Below are 17,563 nucleotides of genomic sequence, written 5' to 3'. Positions count from 1 at the left end.
CACATAAATCTCGGAAGATTTGCAGGTGGTTATTAAAAGTTAGAGAATGACTGCCCTAAAGGACATTTCCAATCCGTAAATGTTTCATGACAGGCAGAGGCTAAAATCTGGAAAGAATAAAATACATTCAGCCTTTTCTGCTATCTGGGTCACTTTGCTCCTTCAACAGATTCGGGAAACAACCTTACTGTGGTTAAAAATTAATGTACTGTGGCAAAGTTTGTTTTTTCTATCTGAAAAGGTGAAAACCCAAAACTGCTCTTAAAATAGTGAAGAAGCTCAAAGATCAACACTTGTCAAAATCCCCTGTAGCTCTTTGATGCAGCAGCCTTGGTCAGTGGTCAACTAACAATTTATAACATAAGAAGGGTTTATTTATTTTTTATCTTGCTTGTAATATGAATTTTTTTTTCCCAAAAGTCTTAATGCTTAATACACCGTCACTATATAAAATACATATAAAAGCAGCTAAAGATGCATTATGGAGTTCTCTAATGATGCTGCGACCTGGAGCAGAGGAAGGGGCCTACCGTGGAACATTTTACTGTTTAGTTTTGTAAATATTTGTACTTAAAATAAAAAATGTCTTAAATGACTCATAATTTGAATAAGTTAGAAGTATTTCTTAAAATAATCCAAAATGAGTGGAAAAGGAGCGAATGTTTAAACTGAAAATGTAAACACACTATACACTCTTGACCAAACTTTTAGCTTGTGGGTTTATGTTTTAAAGAAATTGATTTCTAGAAAGAAAAAGGACCCTTAACTCTTGAGTAGAGATGCTCGATTTATTGGTATTTATCTGTATTGGCTGATATTCCACTTAGTTTATTTATATATGTCAGAAACAATGGAAAAAAATGATATTAGTAAATGTCCAGTTTAGGCCATAACAACAATATGAATATCAGAAAATCCATATCATCCAAAATTTGTATATCTTTGCATCCATAGCCCTAGGCTATTTTAATGGACATACTGATGTTACAAATGTATATTGTATATCTAACTCTTAAAAGCTCCGTTGCTGATTTGGTTCTGTTCTTGTTCAGTTTAATCCTTCATGCCAGAGAAGCTGTCAGAACAAACGTCTTGCAGCGTTAGTGCAGCTTCTTAGAAAAGGTCTTCATAGACCTCCCAATTCCATTTTACAACCATGAACTGTAATGCAAAAGTCTAAATATGTTGGAAATCTAACACCAACACGTCATCCGTTCAAGGCAGAGTCGTTGATTTGTAGATTAAATAGGGACAGCGGCCCAAACCGGGTTTTCAGTGTGTCTGCCTACTGTGTTTTAGATGGAAAGCACCTTAAAGCAGAGGTTATGATCTGATTAATTATGCTGAATAACATTTTATGCCGGGGGAGTTAAAGGGACAGTAACGAGTAAAAGCTACCTGAATATGATTATGTAACTGCAGGACCGGCCTCTGTGGCACAGATTGCGCTTGAGCAGCATAAGTTTTAAGTCCTGGGGATACAACAGCACTGCTTCTCTAACACTAAAGAGGATTTAATTTATTACATAAATGCCAGTTAGAGGGAGTTTTTTATTTTTATGCCCTCTCCTGGTACAGCAGAGCAGCAGGCACCGTTAGTTTGGGTTATTTTATAAATATGACCCACATCTGCGAGCATGTCGTTTGCAGCTGTACTTCAGGTTCAAAACTCCTGAGCCCGACATGTGACTCGTAGCGTTTTTTTCTTATCCTAGATAACTCAGAGCCAGATGCTTCTCTATGTTGCCCTCCTGCATCTAGCAGTTGGATTGAAATGACGTGACAGATGTGTGAGCAGATGTAGATTCAGCCACACTGAGCTGTAGATTATTGCTTTATGATCTGATATCAGAGCGGATCCACAATGAGGCGTTTAACGTGGCTTCTTATGTAATCCTCAGCCATTCCACTCACTGCATACGGTCCAATGGCAGCAGCTGCAGCAGCAGTAGTCAGAGGTACGTCTGTGACTCCCAGTGTGTTTTATATTTGTACGCAATGTTTGCACAGGCTCGCTTGAACAAATAAAAAGCATATTTTTAGAAGCATGTGTGTGTGTGTGAAGCCCTCTGGTGTCCAAGCTTGACTCGTCTCCTCTGCCTCTCAGGCTCCACCCCATCACGCACAGCTGGCTTCCTGGGCACCAGCAGCCCCGGACCAATGGCTGACCTGTACGCCGCAGCCAACCAAGACTCAGGAGTCAGCACCTACATCAGTGCCGCCAGCCCCGCCCCCAGCACAGGGTTCGGACATGGTCTAGGGGTAGGTCATTCAGAAACATGCAAGGCTGCACATATGTACTCACAAAGAGTGCATTCATTGTTGCCACTGTGTCCTCAGGGTCCTCTGATTGCCACTGCGTTCACTAATGGCTACCACTGAAGAGGCTCAGGTCACAGAGGATCGGAGGGCTCCTCCTCTGTCTGCTGTTGTGCTAATCAGAATGCTGACTGCCCTTTGACGGCACAATCTGATTGGCTGGCCGCGGGCTCTCCTGGCACCACGTGGCTCCACCCACCGACTGAAGATCTTTTTAAAACCAGAACCCTTGTTTCTCTGTACTAATCTCACTTCGACGTAACGTCCCCGGTTCTTCTAGTTTTTTTTTTTCTTTTCTTTTGTACTCATGTCCTCAAACTAGTCCCTCGACAACCCCGACATCCTTCCTCGGTCATCCTTTTGTTTCCTCTATTGAGGCTGAGAGGAGAAAACTGCAGGAAAATTGTATGAAAAGCCGTCGGAGGAAGAGGACGAACTGTTTTGAAATGTTTTTTTTTTTCTAAATGATTTTATTATAATGTGATGTGTTATTTTATCATGAAATCTTTCAAAGCTGTTACTGATGTGGTAAAAACAAACAAAATATGTGAGGTGGGGGCATTTTTAACAAAGGAAGAACAAACCCAACAAAAGTCCTTTTTTACGCTGCAACTGTCACTGAAAACAGAAGAAGAAAAAATGTATATTTTGGTAGTCTTTAAAAACAAAAAACCTTTGTAATATTGTTATTAATATTGACATAATAATGATAATCTGTAAGGTATTTTATTCTTTAATTGGTTTTAAAGCAATGTTTTTATGTCTTCCTGTAAGATATTGTATATAAAGGTGGGGTGGGATGGAGGGGATTCTCATTGGTTGGTTTTTGACTGGATGTCATATGCTACTGTCTCCAAGCATCTCACTACTTTAACAGTATGCATATGGTTAGATGTGCACACTGTGGGCCAGTCCGCTTTTGTGTCACTTCCGTGCATTGCTGAAACGTGCATTTTAGGAGTTTGTCAGGTGAAATATGCTCCAATAATCGACCAAATCTTATTTTTTCCTTCACTTTAAGAGTGAGCGTTTGACTCTTGAATGACCATGCAACTGAAGTTAAACAAAGTGGACTTATGGAAGAAAAATTAGCTTAAAATGAGAAGATGAAACATGAATACATTTCCAGGATCTTCTGTGGCCTATTTTCTCTGTATATAACAATCAATTTGCTTTTTTTCTTTTTTTTTTTTTTTTTTGCTATACCTCCTGCAAAATGCTAGAAGGACTCGGTGTAAGGATGAATGCTAACAAAGAAGGAGAAAATCCGTTTGAATCGTTTGCTTTCTAGCTGACATATTTATCCATTTTACTCAAAAGTCATCCCCTTTTTAATTGCTTTACTCCTTCAGAATTGCCAGCTGGACTTCTGCATCTTCATGTAGCACATTTGAGAAAAAAATAGATCAGTTGTCAACTTCAACTTATGGAGGACAAACTATCTTAAAGCTGTGGAAGATTATTTAGTACAATTTAAGGAGCTTTTTAGGCTTATTTGGACATTTGATAAAGTCATCCTTTTTTATTATTACTTCCTTAAAAATGCTACTTTAACTCTTACATCTTCATGCTGCCCATTTCAGATAAACACCACAGACTAGTGTTGTAGTCAAGTCAGCTACACCAACCGAGACCAAGGAGTACCGAGACAAGGCCAAGACCTTTAGAGACCAAGACCATATAAGGTCTTGGTCTCTAAAGGTCTAAGCCTTTTCTCCGTCTTTGTTGTTGTGGTCTTCACTGCAAGACTCTTCTAACAACCTTAAACCAGAAATGAGGGATTTGGGTATTGCTTGACTTCCTCTTTTTTTTGAAAATATTATATATATATATATATATTTTTTTTTTGAGCGGTTCTCTTAATGTTTCTGTTTTATTGTTCTCTTATTAAAATAAATGATTCTTTTATGCGGTGCTGTCCACCGTGAAGACAAATGAAGGACTCTCAGAGAACGCCGTTGTGAAAAAAAGATGAGAAAAAAAATCACAATCCTGTTCTGTCCTCTTATCACTGTTCGAAGGTGCATGTGGCTGCGTCTGAGCGTGTGTGAGTCCGTGTTTGTGCGCATACATCCAGAGTGTAATATGGAACTACTTCTGGCAGCGGAGGATCATTTTAATTGCCTTTTTTCTTTGGTACTAAAAAAAAAAAAAAAAGAACACCCTGTTTCATTTGTGGTTGGCCTCCATTTCTCGCCCAACCTTCTCCCAAATATGTGCTTCTCTGAAACCAACAAATTAATTTTAATGTTTCTGCTCCATGTGGAGGTGGAAAGGCGGAGGCATGGCAGGGAATCAGAAATGAAACAGGGTGACGTTCCCAGTCGGTTCTGATACAGGGGTTCACTATGAGACGCCGCTGGCTGGCAGGAGAAGCAGGAAGAGTTTTGCAAAAACAAAAAACAAGTTGCCTGCCTGTTTAGCCTCTTCTCTGCCACAGGAAGCCAGCAGTTCATCTGTCAGACAGGCTGGGACATGGTTTTAAAAAAATAAATAGAAACTACTGCTGGACACCAACACTGTAACTTTTTAAACGTACAATAAAGCAATAAGTTATTTTTTACCTTACAAATGAAAATAGTACTATTATTGGTAATAGCAGACAAGAAGTGGGAAATTCTGCGGCATTAAGACTTATTTTCTGGGAAGAAAAGAACTATATTTTTCTGTTTTGAGATGTTTTTTCCCCCTTGTATGTTGCTTTTACAGATGCCTTTTTGTTTTGGTGATGTATGGAAATAGGCCAATATTTGGAGTGGAGCTCCATGTGGGCTCGGGTAAAGATTCTGACTGTCCCTCGCCAAGCTTTCCTTTTTTATTTTTGTTTTCTGAATATTTCAATTTGAAGTTCCTAATAAATTATTCTAAAGCAGTTTGTAATAGTATTTTTGATCAAACATGACTGTGCTTTGGATCATTTGGTCATGGGGAATCAATTTGAGCATCAAGAGTTTCAAAATGCCCCAAATATATTCGTCCCAATGAAAATGTAAAAAAAAAAAAAAAACATAAAATAAATATTTCATTGCTGTGGCATCATTTCACGCTTGAATTAATAGATAAATTTATATTGCACTTTTAAAAGAAGTTAACGTTAAAGATGCACAACAAGTTTCTATAGAAGGTTCTGTAACTACTCTAGAGGCTCTTGAAATTATTTTAAAAAGAGAAATTATTACCATGAAGAAAAGTATAGAAAAAAGTGAATGTCTTCATCAGACTGATGTAAAAAAAACAGAGTCTTCAGTCAGGCCTCTCTAGAGTCGCTGTAGAACAGACTGCTGCCGGAGATCCTTCCTCCTCACAGCCATGTTTCTCCAACATCTCTTAAAAGAAAACCCATATAAGGATTACAAAAAACATTTTATATCCATTTGGGAGAAATGAAGTCAATCTGAATTGTGTTTTCAGAAATGTAAATACTAACTTATAAAACTTGTTTTTAATAGAATATAACATTGAGGCTCATTTCCTGCAGCCGCCCTTTAAAATAGGAAAGAAAAGAGATCCCTTCAGCTAAGGTTGATTTTTTTTAGTTTTGTAAGTCAGGAAAATACTTCACGAGGAACTCTCGTGAAGTTATTTCCTCCCCAAAAATCACCCACATCTTCTGTCAGACCCCTTAAAAAATACAAAAATAGCTCCAACTGTGAGGAGTTCATCCTCCCACCACCAATAATATGGGATAATAGGTATATTTATCTATACTTTACTGGATTTTTTTAACACCTTTTAATGCCCACTTCTTTTATTTTATTTTTTTGCAATTTTCTCTACTTTTTACTCCTTACATTTTAAAAATAAACTTGTTAGGTTTTTTTATTTTATTTAAGGAGATTCTTATTATTGGTTTGTTGGTATTTAAAAAAAAAATGCTGTTAAAATTGACACTGTTACTATTAGTTTACTACTTGAGTAAAAAGCTTGAGTGGATACTCCAGCTGCACAGTGAAGTAGTGGGTAGCACTGCTGCCTTGCAGCCTGAATGTCTGGGTTCGATTCCTGGCCTGGGGTCTTTCTGTATGGAGTTTGCATGTTCTCCCCATGCATACGTGGGTTCTCTCCAGGTACTCCAGCTTCCTCCGACAACCCAAAAACATGATTTTTAGGTTAATCAGCTTCTCTAAATTCTCCTTAGAAGTGAGTGTGTGAATGGTTGTTTGTCTCTGCGTTGCCCTGCGATGGACTGGCGACTTGTTCAGGGTGTACCCCACCTATCGACAGTAGCATTTATACCTTTACTTGAGTAATAAAAATTGAGACCTCTGCTAAAGATAGAGGATGGCACTTTAGACAGAGATCATTTATTAAAAATCCAACTCAGTCACTGTAAAGTAAGGTTGAATGGTCTATAATGTTGTGGGATGTTTTGTTTCTCCCCCATTTGACAAAGAGGACTTTTTTCTTTTTTTAAAGTAGTGACATTGATAAGACTAATAGCTTCAGGAAAAAATAAAACATCAATGTTAACAACAGCAAAGTTTGACTTTTGCTCAACAATTCTTTTTTTCCCCTCCTCATGATTGCTGGGAGGATCTTCATATAAATGAGAAAAATCCAGCTCTACCAATTAAATCTCTGCAGGTGGTGGCATTTGGTGAAAAATTAAAGCACATAAATCCATACAGAAAAGAGTTTTTTTTTTTTGGGCAACAAACTGTTTAAATTTACCCTAACATGAAAGATTTTTTAAACCAGTTAGTGGAGCTCATAGTGCACTCTGTGGGGTACCAGATCCCCCCTACATATGAAGAGCTGGACAGAGGCCAGCAGGGTCACAGATCCTCTTTCGCCTCTCTCCTTTTACCATCTGCCTACAAACACAAGAACCCACAGAAGTGAAACGGAATGGCTTCCAAAGAATAACTTCTTTTAGTTTCTGGATAAACTTTGGACTTCAGCTCCTCCAGCTTCCTTCTTTTGTATTCACTGCATTTTGGAATTGTTTTAATCAGTTTTATTTGGGTTGTAATTGTTTTCATACCGTGTTTCTTTGGAACGTCAATGGCAGTCGGTGTGCTAGATTCACAAACCAAAAGCTCCTTAAGCGGGAGCACTTTTTTTTATTTAGAGGAGCAGGAACCTCCACCTCCCCTCCGGAGCTACCTTTTTGTGACCATGTTGGCGTGCTTCTGTCCAGCATGTCCCGTAAACATCGTGGCCCTGGTCTTCTCTGTCATGGTATGTATGGACTACACAGATAAACTAGGCTGGATTTTACAAAATTCTTTGGCCATTGAGAAATAACCAGAAACAAGCTGAAGGAAATGGTGTTTTGAAGGTGTGCGGTGACACTGCCCTTTGACCTGTGAGTGAATGTGATGAACCCTGCCTCATAGACAACTGCATCTTCTATTTTTATCCTCTGTTTTGGAAAATGAGAAAGGACTGATTCTGAAGACGGCAGAATTTGAATCTGCCAAAGTAGAGTGTCCTGGGATAAAACACTGATATATTTCTCACATTTTGCCACTTTAAAACCAAAATCATTGCACCTTATTTTGTTTTTTCTTGTGATGATCCCTGCTATTTAAGATTTTTTTTTTTAAATCACTACATGAAAGGCATCCTAGTGTATATCGTCTGGTTTATGCTGATTAAATCTATTCATTGAGACAGGGTGGCAGGACGGATCAGCAGTCCAGGGCGGTCTCTGGGCAGCTCAGTACAATCCTACACTCACACACTCATACTGAAGGGCAATCTAGAGCAGAGGTTACTGAATTGTTCAGTTTCAGACTCACAATATGGTCGACTCATGACCCAAACTATTGGTCGAATAAAAAAAATTAACCGCAGGTGTAAGAACATTACATGCAACATCAACAACAAAAGTAGCTTTTTTCATTTTAAGAGATGATATTATATTTCTTGACACAATGACATAAATTGTTGTTTAGCTTGATTTCTGTATCTGTGTATCTCAACACCACAAACTGGTTGAGCAAGGACCCAAAGTGGGGTCTACTATCTACTATCTAAAGCCGGGCATACACTGTATGATTTCGGGCTTCTCCAGTCGCACAAGAATTTTTCAATGGGGCGGAGTTTCACCCTAATCGTGTTTTTACAGTTTGATATTTTCAAAATAGTTATAGAAAATCCAACCAGTTGTTATTTCATCTCAATATATGTCCAAGATTATTCTTTAAAGGATATTATTTAGAGAAGCAGGATCACAAAGACCACAATGAAAAAAAACTAAAACTGTAAAAGCATTGTTAGGTTCTAAAACAATGCTCTAAACATCTGTCAACTGTTCAATACATCATCCTGAAAATAGGATAAACATATGTAACAAGACATGTCCTTACTTCCAAACGGACAGGGCAGGCAAAACGAACTGTCATCGGAGAGTCAACAAGGATGGTTACTATGGAGAAGCTACAGAGATCCATTGTAGGGGAGTGGCGGCCTAGTGGAATCCAGAGGTTCTGTGTTCAAGCCCGACTCCAAGGGCGTAGGTTTGATTTGAACTTTGGTGGGGACACTATTGGTCTGGTGTCATTGGTGCTGCAATATGCGTGCCCTTTTTTATGCTCGATGTGAGCATCCGTACTGATAAGACGAATTCATTGTTAAAAGAGAAAAGCATCATTTTGCTACATTAATAAAAATTTTATAAGCACTACACTCATTAGATGCTGTTTATCAATGTTTGAAGTATCACAGGCTCTGATGAATGTGGAATTAGGACTGTTTTCCACTTTGTAAATGGTTTCATTTGCATGACTAATAGAGAAGGTAAATAAAGTATATTCTTTTGAAGATATACAATAGTGCAGAGTTAAACCCCACTCTTATATTTTTCCTACTATGCTCTCTCTGTATCAAGCAAAATAATACATTCATTAAAATATTAACTTCACTATAAAAGTTGAACATCTGGGCTGTAGTTACTCTGTATAGCCCATTTCATCTATTTTATCTAGGGCTGAAAAAAATAATCGTATTAATTGATTATTTCAATAATCGTCAACTAATTTAGTATGTGATTAATCATTAACTGGAGAATGGAGACTATAAAACATAATATAAATGTATATTCTCCATCCATGTGGAAATATTTTAGTTTCACCTGGTTTATTTAGACATCACCTGAAGCACTGAAGGGCCAGCTGCTTCACCTACAAGCTGCCCTGCATCATTATTACTGGATATCTGTGTTTCCTATAATCATATAATGTATAAGTGCATTTTTAATAGTAAAGGATTAAATGTAACACAACCTTTTATCATTGTCCTATATTGCTTACTGTCTGACTCTTTAAATAGCTCCTTACTGTATTTTCTTTTTTATTGGCATCATCTACAAACACAACACTAAGAATGAGCCGAAGTGTATTCAAATATAAAATAATTTTTAACAATTATAAAAGACAATATAACACTATCTTATCTGTAATTTAACATTATCCAAAATAAACAGCCAGATTCAAGCATTTTTACCAGACATTAATGTTTGTACTAATTTACTTATAGACTGTGTGGAAATCTATGTAAGATAAAATCAATGTTTATATTCTTCCTTTGTTTGTTCTTGTCTTTATCCTATTTCTAGAAGTATAAATAGTCAATAAAATAGAACTATTTTTATGTGGAACCCTAATTATGTTTTTTAAACGAAAAACAGCTGATGTTTAGGCCCCATTTCTTGTTGTTGTACTCTATAAGAGAAATAACACCTGCTAATAATTATACCTGAACTTTCTCAAAGAGTCATAAAAAAATGAAACCAGTAATAGCAACTACATATTGGTAAAAAGGAAACACTCACTTTTTCTTTTTTAGTTGGCTGTGGATAAGAATCAGAAATGTTGATGGCTTACAGCCTTTATTTGCCCATTTTGTGTCTTCAGAACTCCTGGCTGACTCAGAATATTTCGCTTTATAGAAGAAAAAAAAGGTTTTTGTTTTTTAGTGTACATGATATTCATTTTTTTTAATTGGGACTAGTTTTGTAGCCTAATATTTACTGTAATAACCGCAGCATTCTAGTGTGAATCAATTTTCAATTTTGTGCTCCAAGCACACCAGGACTAGAAAACAGCCAATCAGAGAGAGAGAGGGCGGAACCTAAGGCAGAACAACCAATGAGTGGAGTTAAACAGCGCAGCGCAGCTCCATGCGCTGCTACGTGAAAGGGACAGGAGAGACCAGGCAGAGGAGCTGCGAGAGGAAAAGAAGCCTCTGCTGCAACAACTACTGCTGTAAATTATAAACATGTTGCTCACATCCAATTATTGGTAGGGACAATTAGGTCGGTTCAAAACTTTGGTAGGGACATGTCCCTATGGTCCCTATGCAAACCTACGCCCATGCCCGACTCCCACGGACTGCCACTCTGGGTCTCTGAGCAAGACCTTTCACCCCACTCTGTTCCCTGAGCACTGCACAATGCCTACTGCTCCCAAAGGGCATGGGTTAAATGCAGAGTGAATTTTGTTGCTTTATACTAGTGACAGTGTAATGACAATGAAAAAGCTGATGGGTAAATGGATTTAGGTTAAATACAGAAGATATTGCCACGAAACCATGACAGACCTTTGCTGAGAATCTAAGCTGGCAACGCATAGAGACCCTTTTAAAGTTATAGGTTGTGATGTATTCATTATTTCATTATTGAAATGGTCCTCAACTAATTTGGTGATCAAATCATCATTATAACAGTAATTAAGACAAAATTACTTACAAATACTAATTATAAATATTTATAAGCATCAAATAAAAGCATATATATTCAATTCAAAATACTTTAATAATCCCAAAGGGAAATTAAATAAATATATATATATATTTATATAATACACATGCATTTATATCTAAATTATTTTTATTTATATCTTTCTTTAGAATGCCCAAATGAAGGTTAAAACCATCTATAGGTGCAGCAGTAATTACTTGGCTTACAGACATTTTTAAAGAAGTAATTGTCAATCGAAGACAGAAATTCAAAGGCTAGAAAAGCACAACCTGTTCACAATGCTAGATTTAATCTACTTCTATCTTTTATTTTCCCAGTCTAGAAACAGTTATTATCGTGGTGACTATGACGGCTCCAGGAGGCTGGGCAGGAACGCTTTGTACGTCTCCATCGCTTCAGTCATCATCGGCCTTCTCGTCATCGCCATCACCTGCATTGTTCACTTCACCACAGTAAGTCAGAGAGCTCCGTCGCTCTGCACATTTCATTCCCATATCTACAGACGGTGACACTGAGCGACATAAATGTTGTAACATGTCGTGTTTGTGCCTGAGAATCACTGCATCTATAATGTGCCTCTACATGTCTGACACAGACTCTCTTTGATGTTTGAGGCCATGTTTTTTCTTTCAGATGGATCTTTAGCTGTGAAAGGAAGGGGGAAACAATATGAGACAATGGAATAAAAACCTCTGGACGGTTTTATCTGGACTGGCCGTTATTTACCCACACCCATTGAGAGGATATGACTCATTTTGTCAATATAAATGCGATTTATTTCTGCACTAGATATCACAGATGCTTAAAAGCAACAGAAATCCATTGATTTTAGTTTGCACGAGGCCAAGACGATGGAGAATTGCTATTCAGTATAGGTAGATTAAATTTTTTTTTTGCAGCCATTTCTTGACTCAAACAGATAAAATATATAACTTCTAATGAAATGTAATGATTTCCCCTTTATTTTAAAGCATTGATACGGACCCAAAGAGAAACTAAAAGGTCACATATTACTTTTCAGATTGACATTGAAGTACATTTTCCAAAACAGTTAAGCTGATATACTTTTTGTTCCCTCTTCTCCGCTGTATTTACATTAATGGTTTGATTTTTCTAAATGATGTTTTTCCCCAAATATGTAAGTCAGTGTGTTTGTGTTGATGTTGATCCTGTAGAATGTGTCAGTATTTTTATGTTTTCTTGTAAATAATAAATTCAAAAACAAAACCAATGACTTGATTTTGCCTAAATTATTTTATATAACCAAATATTAATTTTAATACAACAGAGATTACCTAAGTAAACAAAAAACTTTAGCATTTGTTGCAAATGAAACAAAAACCTCTGATAAACTATGTAACCTGCCCTCCTAAAAGGCTCTTAAACCCAATTACTGATTGTGCCGCCCTTGTGGCATTTGTGATTTGTCGATCTTTTTCACCATTGTGAAAGATTTTTGCCTATTATCTGTAAAATTGACGTCATCCAGCAGACTTTAGGATTTCTTAGCATAAATACTGACATAAGAATATTCTAGAACATCTTCTCTGCATTTGATTACAGACTTTGACTAGACCACAAAATCTGATGTGAGTTTTTTAGTTTTTCAGAAGTCGACTTGCTGGTGTTCTTCCCATCATTGTCCCACTGTTTGCGTTACATCTGGATGTCCCAATCTGGATAAGGGTTTCCTGAAACAGTTCTATTAATTACAACAAGATGTTCAGGTCCAGATGCAGGAAAGAATCCTCAGAGCATCAGGCTACCACCACCATATTTGGGTGCAGACATGAGAAAATCCGAGACAGGCATTTGTAAAACTTTCTGGCAACTTTAATTTTAACTTTGGACTTTTCCATGAATATTATTCAAGAGTTATTGTTAATTTAGTTTTATTTCGGGATAAATTTTTATTCAACACCTTGTTTCCCCTATTGTATATCTTTAATTTTCTGACACATTTAAAGATTACAAATGAAGCATAGACAGAAGCAATGTGACAACTGCAGGTGTTTATATCTTATTTCAGTTAGCGGCTTTATAAAAGATGACCTTATTTTCTAAATGTATTTTACATTTCTTTGTATCCTTAGTATATTTCTTTGTTTCCTTAATTGCATTCGTTTTTGTCCAGAACCTGAAGGTTTTACCCGAGGTTAAGTGAAGTAGTAATTCAACCTTGCTTTGCACAGGGAACATCCATTATTTTAGGGGTTCTCTGTAGCTGCTGAGTGGAACTCAAGTTTAAAGTGTAAAGAGTTTTTACGCAGACTGAAAATTAGAATCTGTGTTTGAAGCAACCTTTGCCAAAAAGTGGTTTCAAAGATCTGACGCTTTGAATCTTTTTGAAATATATCCAAAAGAACTCCTTTCCTCTTTTTGCTCCAGAGTTGTACAGAAAAACTACAATGCTGCTTTGATGTTCCTTTAAGAACTGAGCTTAGAGCATCTTCTGCTCCCTTAACGCCTCAGAGTGTCAGAAGTTTTGTCCTGCAGAGTTCAAACCTACAGAACACTGTAGTTCCTCTCTTTGTTGCATGTCCTGTCGTTCATGTTATGGAAGTTCAGATCTTGATTTGTCTTTTTCACATCATGGTCTATCACAGTTATATAAGAATAAAGACTTCCATTATTGTACCCTTTTCTAGTAGGGGGGTACTGGCAATATTTAAAACAAGAGTTCACGACTTTGACTAGGCCATTGCAGCTGAAAGGTTAGAATTTTCTTGGCCATTCCGACGAAGATTTGCTGCTTTGTTGTAGTCTCAACAGGAAAGCCTCAGTATTCTGCTCCAATAAGGCTTTAACTAGCTTCATAAAGATATAATCTTCTGACAATCACCTTAAACACACATTGTTTTATTAGCTTTCCCCACAGATACCAATAGAAGAGATTTAAAAGATTTAAAAGAAAAAAAAAACTTCACCAGTCTACCAAAAACTAATTTCAATTTTCTGATGAAACAGTCTGTTGAAACACTAAGCTATTCTTAGCATGTTAAAGTGTTGCGATGGATAATTGATCATTCACATTGAAATGTGTCTTAGCAGTTCCAGCTAATAGATACAAACCAAAATTTGGCACAAAAAATGTTTTTCTCCTGTTTCACATTTCTTTGTGCCTTAAACTGCTCTGTGTGTAGCTGAATACACACATTAAGTTTGGAAGTCTTAATTCAAACCACACGTAGTTAAATCCAACACTTTAAAAGTGTCCGTATTTGTCCACATTGTATTAAGTCAAAATAACTTGCTTAAAACTGTAACACAGTTCACATTGTGACAGAGGTGAAACACCACTCTTAGTTCATTAGGTATATTTCAACACATTTTGTGGCTTAATCTATCTACCAATACTTAGAGTTAATGTTTGACGCTATTGTCTTTAGCGCATATGTTTTAATAGAGATTTATCTTACCTGCCTTGCAAAGATAAACTGACTTTTAGTCCCTGTCCCCAGAGAAAACAGGAACTGTAGGCCAAACCTGGGTCCCTGCTTAACAGCTTGAAAATTAGCTGGAAACCACTGATTATGGTTAAAAATTCTTGGTGCCATGAAGGACTCCGACCTGAAACTTCAGAGGCACATGGCAGTTATTAGGTCAGCCTTTTATCACCTGAACATTTCCAGTAAAGGAATTATGTCCAAACAGTATCTAGAAAAACTCATTCATGCGTTTCACTTTTGTAGAGTTTATTAACCCCTAGAACCCTACGGACCCACCGGTGGGTCCAGTTGCTACGTGACCTCTTAACTTTAACAGACCTCCAGTATTGATGTAAAAAACACATTTGGCACAGTTTGGTGACATTTTTGGATAAATGTGCCAAAATGGCCTCTCCGCCTAAGAAATTTCTCACTAATACCATTCTAAAATAAATATGATTCATCTGATTGAGTCCAGATTTGGTATATTTTTACACAACATTTAGATTTAAAAGTCTGTACTACTTTTTTGTGCTATAAATAATATTTTGGTAGTGTTTTGCAATGTTTATTTCAAAGAACATTTTGGCGAGGTTCAAAAAATGCAAAATATTTTGTATTTTGTCCCTAATATTTCAGGCAGGGTCAAAGCTACAATGGTGCTGACACCAGAAAACCATTCTATGACATCTTACCTTTACAGAGGTACCAAAAGTTTCTTCTTAAATCTAATAGCTGTGAGGCTATAAGTGATTTACTTTTGTGTGTTTTTGTCAGGCAGAAATTTATTTATACCCCCTGAGGGTGTAAGAGGTTAATGCAATTCTCAACTCCTTCCACTGGCTCCCTGTAGCTCTGAGAATAGATTTCAAAATCCTTCTGTTAGTCTATAGATCACTGAATTGATCAGCACCTCAATACATCACAGATTTTTTTGTCAATGTATCAGCCTCCCAGACAACTCAGGTCTTCTAGTTCAACGTGGAGATGCAGCATTTAGTTCCTATGCTCCACTTATCTGAAACAATCTCCTAAAAGACTGTAAAAGTCCTAAAAGTTCTTTTAATTTAAAGACTGTGGGAGTTAAACCGTTAACTGAGGTATTATAGTTTAGGTTTTTGGTGCAAATGTTTTATTTGTTTTACTACCTGCTTTTTATAATGTTTTTTTTTATTATTTTATTTTTACTCTGCTTTTATTTTTCTTCTGTTTTGTTTAATACCTGTAAAGCACTTTAAATTATCTTTGTACTGAATTGTGCTATTCAAATAAACGTGCCTTGCCTTAACTTGCCTTGCCCTTTCCTGTGTAAGGCCGACAACTTCACGTATTAAAACGTGTTGTTTGCTGCTGTCCCTCTCTAAGCATCGCCCTGCTCCAAGAAAAAAATCACAGGATGGAATTCTGGGAGAAATCCACTCGAGGATACACCAGGATACACACTAACTCTTTGCAGGAACTAGCATAGTTGAATTAGACCAAAAAAGCATTAAAGTAACGCTGTATTTTCAACACACAACAGCAACACTTGAAATCTAAAATATTTGGTTTTGTTATGCAGAGCAGCTAAGGAGACGAAGTTAAACTAGCAGCCGAAGCCGTGTTACCAATTCAAATATCATTGCTTGTACATGGCTTCACAATTGTGTCTCCAGATTGTTGTCCAGGTAAATGCAAAGGTATTTCTACTCGTCAACCAGCTGCACTTCTTATCCCATGGTGTTACTTTCTTCTGAAACCTACAATCACTTCCCTTGTTTTGTTGATATTGAAGATCAGATCAGATCAGATTTCCACACGATGCCACAAACTGGTTCAACATCTCCTTGTACTCAGCTTCTCTCCATCTCTGATGCACCCAGCGACCGCAGAGTCAGCACAGTACTTCTGCCGAGGACAGTGGAAGTCAGAGGTGTGCCAAGTCACATCACCAAGCTACTCCATTTTCACACTTGATAGCACCTGTGCATGCAGTTGTAAACTACATCGGAGGACAAGGGAATTTCATAGGAGAATCAAAAAGGGATAAAAAACCTTGGACGAATTATTTTATTCAATGTCGATCAAGTGACTCAAAATAGACAGTATTGATAAGACAATCAGAAAAAAAGATATTTGATACATTTTATTCAAGTTTAGTCTTTTTTATGCTTATGGTCTACATAGGAGGATGTACAACTGTTCAGTTAATAAAATAGAAAGTCCTGTCTTGAAATCACAACTTGGGGTCTTCTGCGTAGGGTTTTTATGTTCTTCCAGTGATGGAACAGGCACCAGCCTATCACACAATGGAGGGCGAAGAATTACAGACTGCTGCAAAGTGACTTTGTTTTTCTAAATGTGCTTTACATCTATTAGATGTTATTTAACACTTTCAATCCAAGTGGTTTCTTTATAAGGCTAGGTGTAAATAGATGTGTTTAGTTAAAATAAGCTTGGCAGTCCCAACAAAATTGTCAAAAAGAAAAAGGGGGCATTTACTTCTTAATTTAGAGCCACTTTGTTTGGATGGCTTTCATTAAAGAATTAGTATTGTCTTCTATTTATTCCTGTAATCTAAGCAAAAAAGCAGCAATACAAAAACTCTGTGAGCAGACAAAGACTTTAACTTCTTTGTAAAGAGATTAAGATAAATGGCTAATCTCAGTCTGAAATATTTCCCTTCCACTTCCCTTCCTCCATCCAGCTTGTAATGCAAACTGCCTTCCTTAGATACTTTCTTGTCACTGGATATATCAAAGTATTTTACCGGCTAAAAATAGCAGATTTGTCTCCATGTTGCAGACTGCCCACTCCATCACACGGCCAAACAACACTGGCCCTACCTCAATCTGACTGAAAAAGAAGCCGAAAAAGGTAGGAACAAATAAAAGTGATGATTCAGATGAGGTTTGTGGAGCTCTGTGATCCTCTGAGTCTGTTTCATCTCATGACTCATTTCAGTTTTCTCATTGTTGTTATTTAAAGCAACACTTTCCAGCTGTTTTTAGGCGTTTCATTGCCCTCCTTGAGCTAAAATGGTGCCCCAAGCACCCTTGATGACACAAATAACACCTACATGCAACACAGACAAATACACACACACGCACAAAAAATAACCCTTCTGTGAAAC

General features: G+C 37.1%; 2 protein-coding genes across 2 annotated transcripts in view; both read left to right on the top strand.

The window, feature by feature from the left end:
• Nucleotides 1-5,191, top strand: part of LOC119780111 (RNA-binding protein Musashi homolog 1-like) — a 37,296-nt gene extending 32,105 nt beyond the window's left edge. Inside the window, exons 12-14 of the mRNA XM_038280013.1 lie at nucleotides 1,902-1,958; nucleotides 2,108-2,262; nucleotides 2,341-5,191. Coding sequence (XP_038135941.1) covers nucleotides 1,902-1,958; nucleotides 2,108-2,262; nucleotides 2,341-2,382 — 254 coding nt within the window. The 3' untranslated portion in view covers nucleotides 2,383-5,191. The remainder of the gene's footprint in view (nucleotides 1-1,901; nucleotides 1,959-2,107; nucleotides 2,263-2,340) is intronic.
• Nucleotides 5,192-7,086: 1,895 nt separating this feature from the next.
• On the top strand, nucleotides 7,087-11,939 carry LOC119780109 (transmembrane protein 233). The gene is made up of 3 exons (XM_038280011.1): nucleotides 7,087-7,500; nucleotides 11,341-11,475; nucleotides 11,657-11,939. Exons 1-3 carry the CDS (start codon nucleotides 7,324-7,326, stop codon nucleotides 11,666-11,668), a joined length of 324 nt encoding a protein of 107 aa, XP_038135939.1. The 5' UTR covers nucleotides 7,087-7,323; the 3' UTR covers nucleotides 11,669-11,939.
• Nucleotides 11,940-17,563: the final 5,624 nt, after the last annotated feature.

The sequence above is a fragment of the Cyprinodon tularosa genome, unplaced genomic scaffold (assembly GCF_016077235.1).
Source record: "Cyprinodon tularosa strain WSP-4 unplaced genomic scaffold, ASM1607723v1 ctg155, whole genome shotgun sequence".
NCBI lineage: Eukaryota > Metazoa > Chordata > Actinopteri > Cyprinodontiformes > Cyprinodontidae > Cyprinodon > Cyprinodon tularosa.
Note: the sequence above shows the minus strand (reverse complement) of the source record. Positions and strands in the feature narration are given on the sequence as shown.